The 23,720-nt window shown below is 37.3% G+C and overlaps 1 protein-coding gene and 1 non-coding gene across 4 annotated transcripts in view; both read right to left on the minus strand.

The window, feature by feature from the left end:
* Window positions 1-23,720, minus strand: part of Aff2 (ALF transcription elongation factor 2) — a 478,328-nt gene that overhangs the window by 148,256 nt on the left and 306,352 nt on the right. For all 3 annotated transcript variants that reach the window (XM_074064173.1, XM_074064171.1, XM_074064172.1), the window contains 2 exons: window positions 7,655-7,691; window positions 7,350-7,383 (listed from right to left, as the gene is read on the minus strand). In XM_074064173.1, coding sequence (XP_073920274.1) covers window positions 7,350-7,383; window positions 7,655-7,691 — 71 coding nt within the window. The remainder of the gene's footprint in view (window positions 1-7,349; window positions 7,384-7,654; window positions 7,692-23,720) is intronic.
* On the minus strand, window positions 6,386-6,491 carry LOC141420059 (U6 spliceosomal RNA). The gene has a single exon (XR_012444767.1). It is a non-coding gene; the product is annotated as a U6 spliceosomal RNA (small nuclear RNA).

The following is a 23,720-nucleotide window of genomic DNA, read 5'->3' on the forward strand; positions in this document are numbered from 1 at the left end:
AAAGTGTGTGTGTGTGTGTGCATGCATGCAAGTGCATGTGCATATCTTTATATCAGACAGCATTGGAGGGACCTAATATTCTGGCATACAGAGTATGTATGAGCATGTGTGCATGAATGTGTGTGCATGTTTGCTATAACATTACAAATTCAATTATGCAACTGAAATTATTTTAAATTTGCTCTCTTGCTTATTAATTCAGTATATTCCTTGAGTATTTTTTGCTTCATTCTCAGTTACAGTTCAAAACATTGAGGGAAACTCAGAAATATGCCACTATGTTTGATAACAGATGGGAATATTTAAAAAAATATTCCACAATGAGGATATAAAACCCCTTTGCAATCATCAAATGAGTTGCTAAGCATGAAAGGCAATGGATGAACATCTCATAAAAACTGCCCCAAATATCATTTTTCTCTTCACTTTTACATGGCAAAATGGAGATTTCTGGAGAGAAGCGTTGTCTTTATCACGTGTCACCACAATCAATCTTACATGGACTTTTCATTATGGTATAAGTCCTTGGAGGAATGTATACTTCAGCCTCAGTGTAGCTAGAACATCATATGTTCTTGGTGACACAATCTGGCTGCAGGCTCTGAGTTCAGGATGACTGAACCAAGAGTATCTACATCAGCATGTGTAGTATATCCAATATATGCAATACTGAACTCAGTAATAATACTTAAGTCCCTGGTTTAAAACAAAATAACACGCACCATTTGGGTCTGAATTGAGGTTAGTCCACTTTGACCTAATGCTTGAGGAAGATCACACCTGACTTCAAATTAATACAGCTATCTCCAAAATACTCCAGTAGAGGTCATTAATGTAAGAAGAGCAGATGCTCTGGAGTCAGTACTAACTCCATCCTTTACTACTGTGTCACTGTGAGCAACTTAATGACTCTGAGGTTTTGTTTCTGCTTTTATAATTATGATGAACTCCACGGGCCTGTTATGAGGAGAAAGAGTGCACAGGCGTACCTGAAATATACCAGGTGCTCAATAAGTGTGAGTTGAGTTGCTGGTGTTGTCAGTGCATGTCTAATTTTCACCAGACTGCAACCTCCTTGGGAGAAGGATGTGCAGGATCTTCTCTGAATTACCAGTGTCTGCCCCAGAGTTTTACATACAGTAGCAGCCCAATGCATATTTGTTGAAAGGAATGAAAGCTTGAATGAACAAATGAATGTAGATTCAGATGCAAATCATGTAGAAGAAATACTCAACTTTTCCCTGAGAGAAAAAGAGAGAAAGGTAACTTTTTTCAATTAAAAAGGTGATTCTGAATCCATCTGAAACATACAAATCCTACCATAAGCTTGGGTCCATGAACACCACTACAAAAATCAGATCTAGTCTTTTCACCATAAACATTTTTATTCAGCTAGCATAGCTTGCATAAAAGAAGTGGAAATCTACAGCTACCTTTGCAAAAGCCCTAGTTTTCAGTCTTGGCACCCATCAAACCACAGCAGCTTCAGTGTTCCTTGATGTGAACATTCCAAATGCCAATATTGCTTGTTGTCACATTAGCCAATATGCAATCCTCAATAGAAAATCCTCTTGATGTCTGATTACTCTTCTTAAGGACCTCATGCTGATTCATTTCAAACTGTGAATTACCTTTAATTCACAGCTTGAACAGGCTGCCAAATTTTGTTTTCTCCACTCCCAGGTGCCTGTCCCTGATGCAGTGGAGAACTTCCAAAAATATATTAAGTCCCTAGGAAAAGTTGGCAAGATCTGAGACATGGGGCATACAAGACAGGTTAAAGAAGAGTTGGCATACTTTTCAGTTTTAAAACCAGAACAGCTGCAACTAATGCAAGTCACATAGATTACCAGTTTATCAAGAGAGTTACTCTGGCTTTTGTAAACCTCAAACTGCTTACCAGTATTTCTAAATTCCAAGTACCAAATCATGTATTTAGATTAAGAATTAATCTGATTGAGAAAATGGCAGTCATTTTTTTCTGCCACATTACACAGTTACTTTCCTATCGAAATTGCATCTAAGTAGTGGACCAAACATCTACTTAGGGAAGAATATATGGAATTGCTAGAGAGTGGGTTATTGCTCTGCAATAAAGCACTGTAATTCTTAAATCTCAAATCAGATTCTCAAAGGAAACATTTTCATTGATGAAAGTTTTGGCAGAAGGATAGTCAGGGCTGTAATGAATGTGAGGATGTGAGGGATTTTTTAAGTAAAAAAATGGAAATTCATCTAAGAAATAATGCAATGCTTGTATCAGTTATGGCAACCTGCAAAAACATCCTCATAGTCTTTCTCTTGTACATGGTAATGAAGTGTTCATAACATTTGGAGAAAAATTTAGAAATAATGACACTTTATTTAAACAAGGAAATTTTGATCTAGTTTTCTGTCTTCCAAACCAGAGAGGTATAATTTCTTGTGGAATTCATTTCTACTAACCAGCTCTATAAGTCTCCTAAAAGTTGGATCTAAGTACAAAAGACCAAATTTGGTGTACCAAGCCCATCAGATCACACATGAAAGGGAAGCCCAGTTGGAAGACAAGGGGCTTTGAATACACAGAGCCCTCAGCCTGCATTCAAACTTTCCCACCAAGGAGCAGTCTTATTTAGATGGCTCTTCTGTATATTTGTAGTCAGGATGCCCATTTGAGATAAATGTACACAGTTAGTTTGTCTTATCATTGGGGTGCACACACTATAGGGAGGGACTGTATTCTAGATTCACTTTTCTCATCTGCACAATTGGAATGATGTGGAGCACTTCTAGGATGGATGGTTAGCAGCACAATGGTTATTGTTTGAGATTTCTGTCATTCCTGTGATAACATAATTTCCTTTCCCCTTACTTAGAACTACACTGAGGCATTTGTTCATGCAGCATGCTTATCAGTAACCCACAGGTAGACTGAGGCTGTACACAACCAGTCTGGTTCCACATGGCCTTTCATCAAATCTCTAGATCCATGGATGGATGTTTTCAAACATGTAGTAGTTAATACTCTAAGTGGAGGAACTATTTTTATGGCAAGGAAAAATAGAAGTATGGTTACATCTGCCATTAAATTGGGGCTTTTATGGAGACTATATAGGTACTCTTGATGGCTTAAAACATTAAGAACTGCTTGGTTAAAAGGAGGTATGGATGGTTTCCAATTGGACAAGGCCGAAATGTTTAACAAAGGAAGTTTCTATTTGGAGTTGCCATTTTCTCAATAGTATTCACAAAATTAACTGAAGTCAAAAGCTAACTGGATAGACATCCATGTATTCATGGAAGCTGTCTAAAAATTCTATTCAAGGTAACTGAATATATCTTATGTGTCCCTATCTATGATGGCTCATAAAACCCTAAACGTCATGCATTCATGTAATGATACTGTATAGGCAAGTAACTGCCAAGGTGTTATAATCAATTAAATGAAGCAATCCAACTCAACAAAGAAAATCAAATTTCTTTGGTTTGTTTTATGTTTTCTCCCCCATTGTTCTTTAATGGCTTCATTAAGAAACTACAAAGTAGGCCAGGGTCAGTGGCTCACACCTATAATCCTAGCTACTTGGAAGGCAGAGATCAGGAGGATCACAGTTGGAGGCCAATCCAGGCAAAAAGTTAGGGGGGTTCCATCTCAACCAATAAAAGCTGGGTGTGGTGGCATGCACCTGCCATCCCAGCTATGCTGGAAGTGCATATATAGGAAGGTCATTATCCAGCTAGCCCAGGCATAAAGGCAAGACCCTGCTCAAAAACTAACTAAGCCAAAAGGGTTGGGGTTCATGGTCCAAAAGGCAGAGCACCTGCCTCACCAGTATAAGGTCCTGAATACAAACCATATATTGCAAAAAATGAAAGAATAAAAGAAAAAAGAGCTTTAAAGTAACACAATGTCTGGTGTGCTTGCTGAGAATCTGAATCTGGTAATCAAAACAAGAACATTGTTTAGAGACAGAATAGACATGACAATACTATATAAATATATAATTCTATAATCATGAGAAATACAAATTGACCTTCTTCAGTTCGTGTCTTATCCTCCTTTTTTTGGGACACAGACCATTTTGGAGGAGGTTAGTAACTTCATTGGTCTTAGAATATTTGGGTGAGTTCTTTCCAAGGCTATAACACAGCTCAGACTCATTGAGATAGAGACTGGAGGCATGTGGTATGCTAAGAGGGACTGACTGTTGGGTCTTCTATCAACTAAAAATTATTAAGTATTAAAGTTAACTGTACTTTTATGTTAAGAGTAATTACTAAAGAGTATGCTCATATTTGGATTCTGACAAGTGTTTGTGTGTGTACCCATACGTGTTTACACATATGGTCATCAATTTGTTTAATTTGCCTTAAAGGACTCTGTATACATTAAAAATAAATTTTCCTGTGATTTAAGCTCACATCTTCTGCATCCTTGATCAGTGTTTTTTTCCAATACCATAATTGTTATGGAGCAGAAGCTAAAACCCAGGTCACTAAACTCCTTAAGTCCAGTGCTCTTGCCTCAAGGGCATTCAGGGTTCCAATTAAGGTAGATAGGATGTTGATAAATACCCCATAAAAATCTCTGTATGTCAATGAAGTAGACTGAGTGAGTAAGAAAATATCCAGTTTTTCAAAAAGCCAATCATGTGCTAGGGTTAGGCCCAGAGAGAGTAGCAACTGTCAAGAACAAAGAGTAAGCCTGGATAGTTGCAAGCCTGTACTCAGATACACTGGGACAAGTGTTTTCAGACCTGGTGCCCATGCACACATTCCTTATAAACAATCAACACTCCAGTGGAAGATCTGCATTTTGTCAAACAAGCCAAAACAAGGAAATGAATATATGTCCCAGCAATTAAGGGATTCAGGTTTACAAGACTGTAATCTCTGTCTACTACACCAAGTAGCAGGGAGCATGCCCCACACGTTTGCTGACTTTGGGTGGGCATTTTTCTTGTGGCCTGGCTGCCTTGGGGACTGCTTCTTACCAGGCTCCAGGAACAACAATCTTTCTACACTCAGAATGTCCTTAATTGCTTGGAGAATTGCCCCGCCAAACGGAAACTTCTAGAAGTTGGCTGCAAAGCATACTGTGTAAAATATGGAAGAGCATTAAAGGCTGAACTGACAATAATTTGGAAGCTAAAAATAAAAAGAACTTTATTATAACTCTGATCTGTCCTGTGTGAAACTCATACCATACCATAAGAAGGGAACTTATTTCAGGTAAAATTTGATGGACAGTGCTTAGACTTCACTTCAAGTAGCCAAAAAGAGAGAAACTCATTCATAAAAGACTCAGTGTCTTCTGGTCTTGCTGACACCTCCTATAGAGAATTTTAGTCTTATTGACTGCACTATACCATAATGCTGGTCTCTGAAATGCAGCTGTAAATCACCATTGACAAATTTATTTCTGTTAGAAATTACTGAGATATTGCATTCTATGGTATATATGGAAACAAGTATTTTCACAGTGGGAGCCTGATACTCGTGCTTTAGGAGTGAAATAATTTTACATTGGAAAATACAATTTCTATTTTTTTATGTTTACAAACTTGCATTGGTTTTCTGAGCATTTATGTGTGTGTATATGTGTGTTTTATTGAGTCTACAATAGGAATAAAAGCATGGAGATAAGAGCTACTGTTTATTATAATAATAAGTAGGACAGTTCATTTATGTGATTAATAGGAAAGCCAAAATGAACAATATCAAAGGTGATTTTGATTTCTGTGTTTCCATATAGCTTGGTCTTTAAATTGGGGTTATGGTTTTATTTATCTCTCTCTCTTGTTTTTTCTTGATTTTTTTTAAATTGAGGATTCTTGACTGTTGAAATTGAGGCTTGAATTAGAAAGCACAGATCAAGTCATAAAACCAAATAAGAGGACTGGTGGTAGAATCAGGGCTTTGGGGCTTTGCTACTACACTCCAACAAGAACGTATAGTAGAAACACCATTGACTTTCTCAGCCCCAGTCTATTTGGGAGACATTCCCAGTTGTTTTGTGCAATTATTTGTGATCTTCCAGGTGAGCAATTTGCTTCAAGTGTGCCATTAGGCCACTTGAGTGTCATGAATTATTTCAATTTGAAAATTTTCAAATATGTACTATTATTCACACAGAAAAGTCAACTTCCGTTTTTCTATTATCAGGAATGAAAGAGGTCATAGAAAAATATTCCTTTGACACACTCTTGGGCAAATGGATATTAAAAAATCTACAATAGTTAAACTAAGGAAATTGGTTTCTAAAACTCCTCCTTCAGTCAATGTTAATAAAAAATGAAGATATTGCTAAGTGAATTGCAGGGCCTTGATTTCTGAACTTCAACCTAGAACCATGTAATCTCTTATTACATTTCTTTGCAGCTGCCCTTATTTGTCCCTATATTTTTATATGGAAAGATTAATGAATTTGCATATCATCCTTGCATAGGGGCCATGCTAATCTTCTCTGTACTGTTCCAATTTTTTATACGTGCTGCCGAAGCAAGCACATATACATTTTTGTTTTTAATATATAGATGTCAGATGACCTAAATAGTGGGATCTTGGGCTGGCTAGTCACAGGAAGCCACATGTGTCCTTTGCCCATCCTTGTTAGAGGTAGATGACTATTGCATATAATGATATTTATAGCTGAAGTTACATGATGCTCAACCACCAGTCAAAAGGTGGGAAATAAGCCATCAAGATATACTTTCCCTGAAATTTGGTTGTTTTCCTGTCTCAGGTGTTGAACCCGTCTCTGTCTACATATTAGAGAGCCTAATTGTGACCATATTCATTTTTACTGTTACTTACTGATCATGGTGTTGTAGTCTGAAGCTATCTCCCTAAATTGCATATGTTGAAATACTCACCCCAAGGTGGTAGTATTAGGAAGTAGGCATTTGGGGAGGTAAATAGATTATAATGGTGGTGAACAAATGAATGGGATTAATGCCTTTATTAAAGAGGCCCTTGAAAGACCTCTCATCACTTCTACCATGCAATATTTGAGTGAGAATTTGGCTGTCCATGATGAAATGGACGTTTACCAGATACCATTTCTATGGTACGTTGGTCTCTGACTTTCCATTCTCTAGAACTGTGAAAAATATATTTCTGTGATTTATAAACTGTCTATCTTGCACTATTTTGTTATAGCAGCCAAAAGAGTCTAAGAGAATGGGGAAATCTGATTCTCACTGCTAACCAAAGCACATACTACTATGAGTCAAGGTTCATAGTCTCACTGAGCTGGAAAGAACAACAGAGAACGAGTTCAGCATTGAGGCACTGTTTCCTTGCCAAGTACCCCTGAAAATGCCTAGTCTGGGAACTCAAGTATTCACTACTTGAATGACACTCACTTTGTAGAAGCTCTGCTGGTTGGGTCACTCCACTCTGAAAAGAAAGGACACAATTACTGTTCATGTTACTACTGTCAAATTATTATTCAGAATTAAATTAGTCTCCAAACATACAGTTCTTTAAGTTACTTAGCTTCCTGCCATGAACAACATTTAAAAAGTAACTAGTTGAATATATCACAATATAACATTTTGACATTGTTTTTCTTTCATGTTCTAATGATATTAATTAGGAAATAGGGAAAAGTAATGGAGAAAAGGATATGGATGCCTGGACTATGAAGAAATTTTCAAAAAACACTTACTTTGTAAGGTGAATCCTGGGGTCAGATGTTGAGATTCCTATAGGAAAGGACATATACAATACAAACATTAGTTAAATGATACAAGGGGGACAAAAATGTATAGCTGTTATTGCTGAATGCAATTTGACTAATGTTTATAAAATAGGAAATAACAATTACATTAATTAGACTTCTCTAGCTCTACTTGAACAATACATGGTAGCTGAACCTGCTGCAACATGACCATAATTGCTATTTTGTTAGAATTATAAGTAAGACTGGTGTCTATTTGGAAGTGTGTGCCCCAGGGATCAAATGACCAACATGTGTGAAATTCAAGGGTATAACTCTTATGTAGCTAGGCAGTGATAGCTCTAATGAAGTAAAGAGACATGGTTCAAAAAAACAAATGGTCATGGCTTTTGTAAATTTGTAAATAAGACTGTAATTAGTAGATATGATGTTTTCCCTTTTATAGAAACCACTCCAACTTTCTGCCAACACTATGACTCATATGCAATAAATATACCTCAATCTGTACAACAGTGGTGTTCTTAAAACTTTGTTACAAGCCTTTTGAAGTATAGGAAGTAATTTGAAATATTTTGGTGTATATTAGTTAAAAGGATTTGAATTTCACTTGAAAGTCACCTTTTACACAATTCATTTAGTTTTTAGAAATCCAGATTTGCACTCATGGGGTTTGCTGTGTGTGTGGCAAATCTGTGTAGCATAAGCATGATAAAGAGAAGCAATACAGTAATGTTCAGATCACACATGGCACCCAGTGGATGGAACAGAGAATTAGTATAGGCTGCAGAGCAAGCATTGCAAAACTAGAGACAATTAATTCATGTAATAGACTGGGGATGCAGTTTGGTGATGGGGCATTTTCCTAGCCTGCACAAGGTTCTGGGTTTGATGGCCAGCACTAAAAAAAAGTAAATATAAAACTTTAACGTGACAGAGGTCAATATGAGAAGGGGATTAGGAACTAGAGAAAAGGTCAGTTAGAGATGAATCAACTTGGGTTGTAACACACTTGTACATAGAAGCAATGCTAGGAATCTCTCTGTATAGCTATCCTTATCTCAACTAGCAAAAATGCTTTGTCTTTCTTATTATTGTTTATACTCTCTCCTCAACAAAATTAGAGATAAGGGCAGAATAGATTCTGCCTGCAAGCAAGGAGGGGCGGGGGGGGGGAGAGGGAGGGGTAGGGAGAAGAGGGTAGAAATGGCCCAACAATGTATGCACATGTGAATAAACAAGAAAAAAATAATAAAATAAAAAAGAGCATAAGCAAAAAAAAAAAAGAATTAGCTATATCAATCTCTGCTCTAATTAATCTATTCATTAAGCCTAATCTTGCTACTCTACAGAATAAAAATAGGACCACTGTGTAATTTGTCTTTAAAAGAATTAATCCAAGAAGTATATGACTGTGCTTTAATTGAAACTCAACTTTTCAATCTATTTAGCATGACTCTGTTTCCCAAGAGATTTGTCTTCTGGGACCATCACCACTCCATCAACTCAGCGAGAAGTAGCAAAGTTCTCTTAGCTAAAGAGCTGTCATTAAGCACATTCAGTTTGTTGCTCAAAGGCTTCTGAGCCTTCACTGATAGAGAACTGATTTTTTTTAAATTTTTATTTTATTCATATGTGCAAGAACTGATTTTTGACAAAAGACTCTAAAAAGCTTGATCATCTTATCCTAACACCTTAGAAAACTGAAAATGGCAAGGAAGGGGAAATATTTCTAGAGGCCTAGCCATTCAGAAGGAACACAGAATTGTGAAATGGAAAGCATAGCAATCCATAGAAAATGACATAGCAGAGTTAGAACTTAAAAAGTATAAGAGTCTATGGCCATTTACCATTAAGGCAAACATTATTACCTATCTTCTTAGCTCCAAAATGGCACAATTACAGCATAGTGTAATATTACAGCATGGTACAATAATTGATGTGCATAATAAAATCTAAGTTGTCAAGAGAAACTAAAGCATGTTCAGTGTAATCTTTAAAAGAAGTCAGTAAAATATTAATTATACTTCAAAATAATTTCTATTACATGGTTGCTATGAGTGGATGACATTCAGTTATACAAGAATTTCAATTATCCAGAACACTTCATTTCCCAGAGTGAAAATAAATGAATTGTTAATCATTTGTCTTTACTTAACTATAAACCAGTACTTCTATCTGCTATTTTTCCAAGGGACTTCATTACAAAGATACAGGGCATGTTTGAACTTATATACCTTTAGGAAGTCAAACATAATTCCAAAGTAAATCAAACCAAATGTCTGGTCAAAGGGCAAAACACACAGTCTTTGTAGTGGTCCTTTAACCAGATTTTAAAAATCTTTAAGTATTTTGGGCTTTAGACCCAAACAATCAATTGCGTCAAGGGACCTAGGCAGTGATGCCTGAAACAAACAGGAAGATTATGTTATTCATTGAATTTAAGCAATTGATGCTATGTGTTCTTAATATAATTTATAATGTTAAACTGAAAAAGACATTTTAAAACCAGAAATCCAAACAAATGAAACACATTTCTGTATTACCAAAGTGACTTTACATAAATACCCAACTCCAACTGGAAATAGCCTGGTTATGAAAAAAAATGTGAATTTTTCATAAAGTAATTGTTAATGCACACAGTACAATTTTTTTAAAAAAATACCTGACTTTGACATGTGTGTCTTTTTTACCAGACATGTCATATATACTAGAACAGAATAATGCCAAATTGTTTTCATAAACTTATGAGAAGCTCCTTTAAATTACTGCCTTGGTGATAGTCCTACAGTCAGATGCTCCTAAAGGACCTAAATTCTAGAGCAGGGGTCAGCTACCTTTTCCCACAAAGGACTAAGTAGTAAATATCTTAGACTCTAGGAGACATGTGTCTCTGTCATAACTTCTCACCTCTGCCATTATAGTGTGAATAGGTGTGGCTGGGTTCTAAGACCACTTGATTTATAGACACGGAAATTTGAATTCCACATTCATGCTCATATTATTCACAACAAAACATTATTTTTTTCTGGAAAAACTTAAGCATTTAAAAATGAAAAAAATCTATGGGCTACTGTTTGCCAACCTCTGTTTTACAGTCTATTTTTCTTTACCAAACTTCTCTTGAGTACAGTATTTTTCCTTTAATTCTGCTCAGCACTAACTGCCTTCACAGTGAGGGTTTTCATGTTCTATGACAAAACATGGGATTTCGAATTTAGGATTGGTAAGAAAACTTCAGAATTTTTAACTACTATTTGTTTATATAAATTTATAGAATCATAGACTGTTTAACCTGAAAATTTCACTGGGATTTTATAGTTCTCCCATACACCCACACCCCACCCCAGTATGGATGAGGAAAATGAGGCTCAGAGGAACTTCAAAAGGACCACGCAGCCTGCAAATGGCATCCAGGAGTGTGGTTCTTTCTACTAGATAAGTTCTATCATGGCTAAAAGAGAAAAAATGATGGTTTACAAGAGATTAGTATCACCCAATTCTGGTGTAAGTCCAGAGGAAAGCACAATCACTCCTGTTACATGTATGTAGTGGAGGTAGCCACGTTTTGAGATGGGTTGTCTGCAAATATGTGTGTGAAAATGCACTTTAAGGGACAGTATGGCCCCTGGTGTCAGAACACCTGGATCTTAATATGGTTTCCTCATTTATTAAGAGGAGAAATCTTTTTTCCATTTTTTATTAGGATATATTCATTGTACAGGGAGGATTCATTGTGACAATTTCCAATAGCCTTACATTATACATTGGTTAGATTGCCCCAACTCTCTTCCCTGCAACCTTCTCCCCACCCCACTTAAAGAAATTGCAAGAGGTTTCATTTCATCATTATATTTCAAATATGTATATGAAGCCTATCAACCATATTCCCTGACCTTCATCTCCTCCATTCACCCTCCGCCTCCCACAAGTAGCCTCCACACTGTACCTATTTTACAGTCCTGGCTTTCATTTTTAATTCCAAAGTCAATGTACAAAGGGGTTTCTCAACGTATCCCAGCTGTGAATATACTTTGCTTTGGTCAGCTCAACAGCCTCTATTACTCTCCCTTACCCTTTCCTTCCTACTCCCTATTATTCAACAGCTTTCAGTACATATTGTTATGTCCTCTCCATGTACTGATGTAATGTATTCCGATACTGTGGATTCTCTATCATTTTCCTTTCCTTTCCTTCCTCTCCTGAGTTCCACAGAGTACTTCCATTATTACAAACATGTTGTACATATAAATGTGTCTATGATCATGTTTGGTTTTGTGTATATGTTTATCTTTTCGATCTATCTTCCACATATGATAGAAAACATGCGACCTTCGTCTTTCTGAATTTGGCTTACTTCATTTAACATGATGTCCTCCAATTCCATCCATTTACCTGCAAATGACATAATTTCATTCTGCCTATGGCTGAAGAAAACTCCATTGTGTATATATACCAATTTTTTTAATCTATCAATTGTAAAGTGTCTGGGTTGTTTCCATAGTATGGCTATTGTGAACAGTGCTGTAATAAACATCAGTGTGCAAGTGTCTCTATTATATCCTGACTTATATTCCTTCAGGTACATGATCAGAAGTAGTATCACTGGATGGTATGGCAGTTCTATTGTTAGTTTTTTAAGGAACCTCCATAGTGCTTTCCATAGGGTTGTACTAATGTACAACCATACTAATGTACTAATGTACTAATGTACATTCCTACCAACAGTATATGAGGGTTCTTGTTTTGTCGCATCCTTACCAGCATTTGTTGGTTTTGCTCTTGAAGATGGCCATTCTAACTGGGGTGGGATGAAATCTTAGTGTAGTTTTAATTTGCATTTCTTTTATGACTAGGGCGGTTGAGCACTTTTTCATGTATTTATTGGCCATTTGTACCTCTTCCTTTTAAAATTCCCTGTTCAATTAGTTGGGTCATTTCTTCATTGGGTTGTTGATCCTTTGGGGGTTAAGTTTTCTGAGCTCCCTGTAGATTCTGATTATTAATACCTTATCAGATGAATAGCTGGCAAAGATATTCTCCTATTCTTAGGTGGTCTCTGAAGTCTAGTGACTGTTTCTTTTGCTGTGCAGAAGATTTTTAGTTTAATTCAGTCCCATTTGTTCATCTGTTCTCTTAATTACTGAGCCATTAACTGGAGGCATCCTGAGTACATTAATTGCTATGTGCCTCAGTTTCCTCCTCTGCAAATCAGAGATAGTCAAATTACCAATCTCTTGGGGTTGTAGTAAAGACTGAATTATTTACTATTTATGAAGTACTTAGAATGAGGTGAGATATATGGTATCATTATATGTGTCATTTAAAATATCCTTGTCTTTCAAATCAACATTTTGACAGGAATCAAATGACAAGAAAGGGTGGGTATGTGGCCATCCTGTGCTGACCATTTTATTCCACTTGCTTCTGTCTTTTTTGATGGTAGCACAGCTACCTGACAGAAAGTGGAAATCATGTCTGATTTCACATTGTACACATCCACAAAAGCCCATTTGAGCAACCAGTTCTATTTTGTATGTATGTACAAATGTCGAAATCACAACTTGCAGAAATTATCTCCAAAATTGGAAAATGCAGCTGAAAACACTGGCATTTCTGTATAAGTGTTGGTTTTAATGCCTGAAAATGGATGGATTTTCTCTGTTTGCTGGAGATGCTAAGCAGAAGGCTACCAAACCAAACCAAGTACATCTTGAGGAAGGAGAGTGGGGACACAAACCCCAACTGGGACAGTAAGGGATTCCTTTCAAAGGAGAGAGGACATAATTAAGCATAGTTCAGACCAGAGTTATTGTCAAAATCATGACCCTAAGAACTAATGAATCTGATTGGGTATTTCTCCTTTTATTTATTTTTTATTTTATTTTTATTTCTTTGTGGTACAATTCAAGGCCTTGTACTTGCTAGGCAGGTGCTCTACCATTTGAGCTACCTCACCAGCCCTTTTTGTTTTGGTTATTTTGGAGATAAGGTGTCACTTTATCCCTGGGGCAGCCAAGACTGGGATCGTCTTGTTTGTGCTTCCCCATGAAGCTGAGGATGACAGTTGCACACTACCACACTTAGCCATTGGTTGAGATGGAATATCTATAATGTTTTCCCCCACACTGACCTCAAACCATGATCCTTCTGATCTCTATCTCCTAAGTAGCTAGGATTACAGGCTTGAGCCATCATAATGGCTACAGTATTTCTCCTTTTATAAATAAAGTTCGAACTTTTTGGGTGGCATCTCAATGTCTTTTAGAGCAATATACTCACATGTCCAGAGTTAATCTTTCTACTGGCTCATCACAAAACATATAATCTAGCCACTTGGACTGGATCTCATATTCACATTAATCACATAATGATCCTTTATCTATCTGTTCCTTTGCTCATGCTAGTCTTCTGAATGAAGTGTTCTTCTCTTGGGTCCTTCTTCACCTGTCAGTGTCCTAATCAACTTCTAAATGTAGCCACCTCCATGCTTCACGGTGAACATATCTTCAGCTCTCCACGGGAGTATCACATATTTCTTGGGGCCTTGTATTCTCTATGAAGACACTTACCGCTTTGTACTTTACCTCATAATTTGTAAAGGGATTTTCTTCATCCTTAACTTTAAGTGCATTTTGTGCCCTCAGCAAATGGTTTCTGAATATATAGGAAGAAGGAAGACATTATTTTTTAAAAATTATGTTATAGCTGCATCTCTTTAGGCAGTTTTAAAACTGATGGTGTTTATAAAGCATTACTAGGAGCTAGTGAAGAAAAATCTATATTCAAGATTTGACAAAAGAAATGTCGAAGAAAAGTTCTGTCCATGTGGTATCTTGGTTTGTAACAATCGTCAGCTTGTATGCAAGGACTGGAAAGTGATGTCCAAAACTGAAAGTCTATCCATCATAGTGAAGAGCATAAATTTTCTCAATGTGGGTTTGTTTGGTCTTCTGTAAGGGATGGGCTTATCTCATCAGCTCTGGCACAGCTACTTGAGCAGTGGAAGTATACAGATCAGAAAATAAGCATGCTAGCACCTATATGTAGGTTGTATTAAAGATTCCCAATAAAAATCATATTTATAGTATCATCCTGAGGGCAAGAGAGAATCTAGATTCTAAGGATCTAGAAGACCAAGGCCTTTTTTTCTCATTATGAATCTAATCATAAGTTTGACATAATGGAATCAAAGGAGAATGGAGCTGTCCTGGGATGGAAAATGTATTCTACTCAGAGTTTCTAGGAATATGCATGGCAGTGAAAGGAACAGTCCAGGAATGGGTCATCAGATGAGGAAAAAGAGAGCACTTGGAAAATCAACCCCTTCTTGGCATGAAATGTAGCAGGTTCTTTATAGATACTAAAGAGTACTCAATTGGCTTAACCAGGGACCTTAGTCACTCAGTCCAATTCCCTGTGCCATACTAGTCCTTGAAGCTTATCTATAACACAAAGAGATATCCAGCATCTGCTTGCACAGCCAGGGACAGGATGCTCATTATGCTGAAAGCAGCCTATCACACGGAGATTGTGGGATCTGACTATTCTTCTTGGTTGTGAAGCTAACACCTGTCTGCCAGGAGTGTTTCCCTAGGGATTGTACTTTGGAACTATACAGAATGCATCTCCTCATTCTTTGTCCTGACAAGTTTTTAGTTTTGGAAGATAGCAGTTCTGTCCCCTGGCAGTGTCTCTTCTCCAAGCTGAGACATTTTCAGCTTGTTCATTCATTTATTGGGAACTTTCACTTTTCTTTCCAATGCTCTAGTCCTGCATTCTGTCACTATCTTAGGCTTTGCTAGAGAAGGACTCCTTATTGCCTGGGGCTCCTCTAACACATGGTGTCCTGCTCCAGGTATGATCTGCCAGTTCCAGGGAGGCAGCATTATCATCACCTTCAGATTGGACACATTGATACTCATCTTCTCTTGATGCAGCCTAACAGTTGGGAGAAGATTATGCACAAGCTGTTGATTTTTCCATGCAGAGATGAGGCAGCTGAGCAGAATTCTTTCTTATTCACAGCAGAGGTTACTATGTGATTGGTAGCTTGGTTCTACCAGGCTATACACACACAGTGTACTTGCGAGTTCATGTCTTCAAATAGGAAAAGCTCCTCAGGCTCCCATCCTGTTATCAGCAGGAGCACCTTCTCTGCTCTTTCAAACACTCAGCTTGAAAAAAGGTGCTATTCAAATCTTGTGCAAGTTGTAGGGCATGTGGCCAACATGCTTTACTCTAAGAGTAAGGATAATTAAGTCACATGCTTAAAATCCTGCAACAGAGAGATGACAAATTTTGTGAAGCAGGAGGAGTCAGCATGTGTTGAAGTCATCAAGCATTTCTGTATATAAACATTAAAACTAAGAATCAATGTAATGACGGAAATAAAGGATAGCTTTGGGGAGGGTTGGAAAGGAACAAAGTTTATGAAAATCCTTTTTAATGAGTGAGTTACATAATACTTTTTTCCAATCTTTACAGGTAACATACTTAGGTATTTCAAAGATAATATTAATAAGAAGGTTCAGGTAGCACTGAAACATGTTTTCTTTTTCCTTCTATAATTACCTAGTTCAAAAAGAGTCTTTGATGTAATGCAAGGAGATACTTCATAGCTTCATTCACACTGGCACTGCTGAAGCAGAATTTGTAAGTATTATTCAGACAAGCTCTGACATGGATTGAATTTTATCCAGCACTATTTAAAAAGGAGGTGGTAAGCACATTAAAAATGCACACAAGATTTAGAGGGTATGCTTAACCTATTTAAGAGACAGACTATTTCCAAGTGTTTTCAAATTGTGCATTTGTATCCAGTTGATAACATTCATGACAAATGCTCCTTGTATGTTCATCAAAGCTCTCCCTAAAGTAACTCTATGTGACGACAATTGAAAAGAGAGTTCTGGTCTCCAAAATGTCTCTGATCATTTAAAATATGTAATGAGTTCATCAGGAATGGGGAGATGTTAGTCAAATGGCACTAGATTTGACTTAGGAGGACTTAGTTCTGGAGGCCTGTTATAGAGCATGGTGACAACAGTTAATAATAATGCACTGTGTACTTGAAAATTGTGAAGGTGGTATATTTTAAATCTTCTCATCATAAAAAATAAGTATGTAAGATGATGGACATGTTAATTGACTTGTTTTAATCATTCCACAATGTAAATACATAGCACATAGCACAGCATCACATTTTACTCCACATACATATATATATAAATATATATAATTTTATTTGTCAATTTAAATAAATAAAATATAGTTCATATTTCCCAGTCAGCCTTATGCTGGGAAAGGAGCATTATCTCTTTTCAGCACTTTATGACTGTGCCTCAAATAGTCAGAGGCCTGGTTTCCTAGGCATGCTTCCCAGACACTGGGAAGAATAGAATCACTTCTCAAAGGCATACTTTTTCCCCTAGGTCTTCTGTATTTACTTCATGGTAGACATGATTATCCTGAATTAGCAGCAGAGTATGCCACCCTGCTGGACAATCCACATGGAATTGCATCCAATTTAGCATTTTCAATCACAACTGATTCTCTGTTTTTAAAAATGTGAGATTTCATGAAACAGCTCACTGAGTCCATGTTACTGACAGACACATTAAATGCACTTGAAAGGAATAAAATTTCCTGAAAGGATCTTCAGCAAGGAACTTTGGAGTAAGTTCTTTTACTTCTCAAAATGAGTTAGACCTATAAAGTGTGGCAAGATCCCAGCAGATTTTCCATTGTTATTCTTTTCATTAACACTGGAAAGATATGAATCTATTTTTATGTTCTTGCTATTCCCAAGATAAGAACACCTCTGCATCCTTATCCAACTGTGATAATCTTTCACCCATTCATCAGGTAAGGATGAGCACCTGCTCCAAAAGTGTTGCCAAGACTTTTACAACTCTCCCCAATGCTGAGCACCTGTACTCAACAGCAAGCATCACTTCTCCTTTAACAAAAAAATAATATACACACATTCAAGATTGCTCTGAATCTCCAAAAAAAGTCCTTCTTCATTTCTGGACTCCATTAAACTTCTTGGAGAGAGCAACAAACAATGTAACAGAAGTTCTGAGAAGTAAAGTTGCCTATACACAATCTCATATTTAGTTATAAGTGAATACTCGTAACTAGTTCCAAAGTTCACATTTTCCACTATACCAGCATGTCTTCCATTTGTAAGGTAGACTAGCATGGTTAATGAAGAATGGACTAAGCAATGTTTTGTTTTTCAGTATTTGACAAAAATGTATTCCACAAATTGACCTAGCATCGTACATAACTTCTGACAATGGACAGACTCTTATATTAATGTGATGCTAAGAGTCCAAATTCAAATGCAAGAAAATTACAAAAGGCTCAATTTCCACAACATTTTAAATATCATGGCTCATGGCGAGGAATCTAACAAACCTAGAACAACTTGACAGTAGCCCTGCAGAAAGGTCTGCTATTCCAGGCTCTGCTAACCTCAAATGCAGGCTGTACTCACCTGAATAGGTCCTATCTCAAAAAAAAAAAAAAAAAGGGAATTCCAAGATGGCGGCTAGAGGTAGAAAGCAGAAAGCGACCCTCCTATAGTGAAATCTTGGAGAGAGGCTGGAGACACACTTTGCAGGCATAATCACCGAGAAAAGGCATAACTTTGACCCCTCCACATCTCCAGCCGGTGCAGAGAATCTCCACTTCACGTTAAACAGAGAAACAAGGAGGGCCCCCGGGGCCGCCAGTGGCCAGCACCCATACGGCTTGGGAAGATGCGGACCAGGTGAGCTTCACGGTACCACGGTAGCCCCACAGACAAGCCTGGGCCAGAGCAGCATACTCCCCTGGACAGACTGACCTCCACCCGGAAAAAAAAGAGAAACTGAGTAATAAGCAATAAGAACAGTTAAGACATGCTGGAAAGAGGGTGGGGCGCCCTGAGCGCTGAAGATTGGGGGAAGGGAATCCTTCCCGGGACTGTAAATAAATAAGCCGGCCTGGCCGGAGAGGCTCTGGCGGGAGCGGGACACGCGCCCAGCAACCAGGAGCGGGGAAGTTTGTGAGAGGAGGGAAGACCCACTTCCCACGTGAACTGTAAACAAACATGGCGGCCAGCAGGAGCAGCAGCACTGCCCAGTAAGCAGGAGCAGGAAAGCTTCTGAAAGTGGCAGTGGGAGGAAAACTTCAGAGGAGAGAGGGGAAGACCCACCTCCCACATGAACTGTAAATAAACACGCAGGCCTGACAACGCGGGGGCAGTGTCACCTTTCCCAGTGCTTGGAAAGGGGAAAGCCTGTAGCAGAGGCTCCGGCACAGGAGAACTCTGAACAAACAAAGCCTGTGGGACCAGGTGAGTGCTAGCTCACCCCAGAGATCTGCATAAATAACGCCAGCTACAGGCTGAGAGCAGCAGGCAGGCAAGCCACAGCTGCAGATACCACTCTCAGAACTGTCTCCAGACGCTTTTTTTTCTTTTTCTCCTTACCTTTGATGAGAGAACAACTGAATTACACCTGCAAGCCGAAAAACTTACTGAAACTGTATTGCATTTGAACTGGGGACACTTGGTGGGGCTTTTTGTGTGTGTGTGTGTGTGTGTGTGTGTGTGTGTGTGTGTGTGTGTGTGTGAGTGTGTAGTTTTGTTCTACTTTATGCATCCCCTTTGATGAGACAACTACAGAACAACATCTGAGGCACCAACTCCAGGACTGGAGATTGAGACAGACACCCAAATTATTAAGACTGAAACTGCATTGCATATAAACTTGGAAGATTTTTGGTTTTTTTTTTTTTAATTTTCTATTTTCCATTTTATTTTAATTCATTTTTATATATAGATATTACTTTCATTTACTTATTTTTATTTATTTTTTTTATCTTTGATTTTCAATCCTCTCTCTGTCTCTCTAATGTCTGTTCAGCTTACTGTCGATTAGTACACTAACTCTCCCTGTTTATACCTTTGAAACTCTCTTGTCTGATACCTTGTTCTGCTTTCTCCCTCTTGTCTGTATATTTGTTTTCCCCTTTTCTTTAACTTCTTGCTTTCCATCTCAGCTCACTCTTCCATTCTAAATATTACCATTGTTATTATTACAAGCTAGAAAATACTTAATTACACACAGTACAGGGACAGTAACAACACCAAGGACAATGATGAGAAGACAGAAAAAACAGGGAAACCAGTTTCCCCACAGCAAAAAATTAGTACAGGAACCAGAGGGGAATGAAGAGAACAGAAACTCAGATCCAGACTCCAACAAAATGAAGATAAACTATGCCAAAGGACCCAATGAAGCCCACAAGAATAATTTAAAAGAAGACATACTACAAGTACTCAATGAGAATTTTATAGAGATGATACTGGATAGGGTCAACCAAAATGTACAGGAGACACTCAAGAAATTCCAAGACAATAAAAATAGAGAATTTGAAAAAGCAAAAGAAGAAATAAAGGAAACCATAGAAGCACTGTATAAACACCAAAGTGAAAGAGAGAACAAAATGAATAAATGGATAAATGAACTCAGGACAAAAATAGACAACAATAAAGAAGAAAACTGCCAGGATATGGAAAACCTCAGAAAAAAGAACGAAACAGAACTGAAAACAAAACGGAAGGCCAATCCAGCAGAATAGAACAAACAGAAGACAGAATCTCAGAACTAGAAGATGAAATGGTAATTAAAGGAAAAACCGAAGAGCTATTAATTAAACAACTCAAGACCCATGGAAAAGAAAATGCAAGAACTCACTGACTCCATCAAAAGACCAAACTTGAGAATCATGGGCATCGAAGAAGGAGAAGAGGTGCAAGCGAAGGGAATGCGTAATATATTCAACAAAATAATAACGGAAAATTTCCCAAATCTAGAGAAAGATATTCCCATACAAATGCAAGAGGCCTCCAGGACACCAAACAGACCAGATCAAAATAGAACTACTCCACGACATATCATCATTAAAACAACAAGTTCAGAAACTAAGGAAAGAATATCGAAGGCTGTAAGAGAGAAAAAACAAGTAACATACAAAGGTAAACCCATCAAAATCTCAGCAGACTTCTCAACAGAAACATTAAAGGCAAGAAGACCGTGGGGTGAGATCTTCCGGGCACTGAATGAAAATAACTTCAACCCCAGGATACTCTACCCAGCAAAGCTATCATTCAAAATAGAAGGAGCAATAAAAGTCTTCCATGATAAGCAGAAACTAAAACAATATGTGACCACAAAGCCACCATTACAAAAGATTCTGCAAGGGATCCTGCACACAGAAAGTGACACCCAACTTAACCATGAAAAGACAGGCAGCACCAAACCACAGGATAAGAAAAAGCAAGACAGTAGAAAGTAACATCAAGTTAGGTACACACAATCAAACCTTCAAACAACTAAGAAAACTAAATGGCAGGAATCACCACATACCTATCAATACTAACGCTTAATGTTAATGGACTTAATTCACCCATCAAAAGACACCATTTGACAAAATGGATTAAAAAAGAAGATCCAACAATTTGTTGCTTACAGGAGACTCATCTCACCGACAGAAATAAGCATATGCTTAGGATGAAAGGCTGGAAGAAGATTTACCAATCCAATGGCCCCTGAAAACAAGCAGGAGTAGCAATACTTATCTCTGACAAAGTAGACTTCAAACCTACATTGATCAAACGAGATAAAGAAGGACATTCCATACTAATAAAAGGGGAAATAGACCAAAAGGAATTAATAATCATCAATCTGTACGCACCCAATGTTAACGCACCCAATTTCATCAAACATACCCTGAAAGACTTAAAAGCATATATAAACGCCAACACAGTGGTTGTGGGAGACTTTAACACTCCATTATCATCAATAGATAGGTCATCCAAACAAAAACTCAATAAAGAAATCCAAGATCTGAAATATGCAATAGATCAAGTGGACCTAGTAGATGTCTACAGAACATTTCATCCAACCTCTACACAATATACATTCTTCTCAGCAGCCCATGGAACCTTCTCCAAAATAGATCATATCCTAGGGCACAAAGCAAGCCTCAGCAAATATAAGAAAATAGAAATAATACCATGCATACTATCTGACCACAATGCAGTAAAAGTAGAACTCAACAACAAAAGTAAAGACAAAAAACATGCAAACAGCTGGAAACTAAATAACTCATTACTTAATGAAGAATGGATCATCGATGCAATAAAAGAGGAAATTAAAAAGTTCCTGGAAGTCAATGAAAATGAAAACACAACCTACTGGAACCTATGAGACACAGCTAAGGCAGTCTTGAGAGGAAAGTTTATAGCCATGAGTGCATATAATAAAAAGATTGAAAGATCCCAAACCAATGACCTAATGATACATCTCAAACTCCTAGAAAAACAAGAACAAGCAAATCCCAAAACAAATAGAAGGAAAGAAATAATAAAAATAAGAGCTGAAATCAATGAAATAGAAACCAAAAAAACCATACAAAGAATTAATGAAACAAAAAGTTGGTTTTTTGAAAAAATAAACAAGATCGATAGACCCCTGGCAAACCTGACTAAAATGAGGAGAGAAAAAACCCAAATTAGTAGAATTAGGAATGCAAACGGGGAGATAACAACAAACACCATGGAAGTCCAGGAAATCATCAGAGACTACTTTGAGAACCTGTATTCAAATAAATTTGAAAATCTTAAAGAAATGGACAGATTTCTAGATACATATGATCATCCAAAACTGAACCAAGAGGAAATTAATCACCTGAATAGACCTATAACACAAAATGAAATTGAAGCAGCAATCAAGAGTCTCCCCAAAAAGAAAAGTCCAGGACCTGATGGATTCTCTGCTGAATTCTATCAGACCTTTAAAGAAGAACTGACACCAACTCTCCTTAAACTGTTCCACGAAATAGAAAGGGAAGGAAACCTGCCAAACACATTTTATGAAGCCAGTATTACACTTATCCCAAAACCAGGCAAAGATACCTCCAAAAAGGAGAACTATAGACCAATCTCCTTAATGAACATTAATGCAAAAATCCTCAACAAAATAATGGCAAACCGAATTCAACAACACATCAAAAAGATTATTCATCACAACCAAGTAGGCTTCATCCCAGGAATGCAGGGTGGTTCAACATATGAAAATTAATGAACGTAATAAACCATATTAACAGAAGCAAAGATAAAAACCACTTGATCATCTCAATAGATGCAGAAAAAGCCTTTGAGAAGATCCAACACCATTTCATGATAAAAGCTCTAAGAAAACTAGGACCTCAACATTTTAGAAGCTATATATGACAAACCTATAGCCAGCATTATACTTAATGGAGAAAAACTGAAACCATTCCCTCTAAAATCAGGAACCAGACAAGGATGCCCACTATCCCCATTCCTGTTCAACATAGTACTAGAATTCCTAGCCAGAGCAGTTAGGCAAGAAGAAGGAATAAAAGGAATACAAATAGGTAAAGAAACTGTCAAAATATCCCTATTTGCAGACGACATGATCCTATACCTTAAAGACCCAAAAAACTCTACTCAGAAGCTTCTAGACATCATCAATAGCTATAGCAAGGTAGCAGGATATAAAATCAACATAGAAAAATCATTAGCATTTCTATACACTAACAATGAGCAAACGGAAAAAGAATGTATGAAAACAATTCCATTTACAATAGCCTCAAACAAAATCAAATACCTAGGTGTAAACCTAACAAAAGATGTGAATGACCTCTGCAAGGAAAACTATACACTCCTGAAGAAAGAGATTGAGGAAGACTATAGAAAGTGGAGAGATCTCCCATGCTCATGGATTGGTAGAATCAACATAGTAAAAATGTCGATACTCCCCAAAGTAATCTACATGTTTAATGCAATTCCCATCAAAATTCCAATGACATTCATTAAAGAGATTGAAAAATCTACTGTTATATTTATATGGAAACAGAAGAGGCCACGAATAGCCAAGGCAATACTCAGTCAAAAGAACAATGCTGGAGGTATCACAATAACTGACTTCAAACTATATTACAAAGCAATAACAATAAAAACAGCATGGTACTG

The sequence above is a fragment of the Castor canadensis genome, chromosome X, assembly GCF_047511655.1.
Source record: "Castor canadensis chromosome X, mCasCan1.hap1v2, whole genome shotgun sequence".
NCBI classification, from domain to species: Eukaryota; Metazoa; Chordata; class Mammalia; order Rodentia; family Castoridae; genus Castor; species Castor canadensis.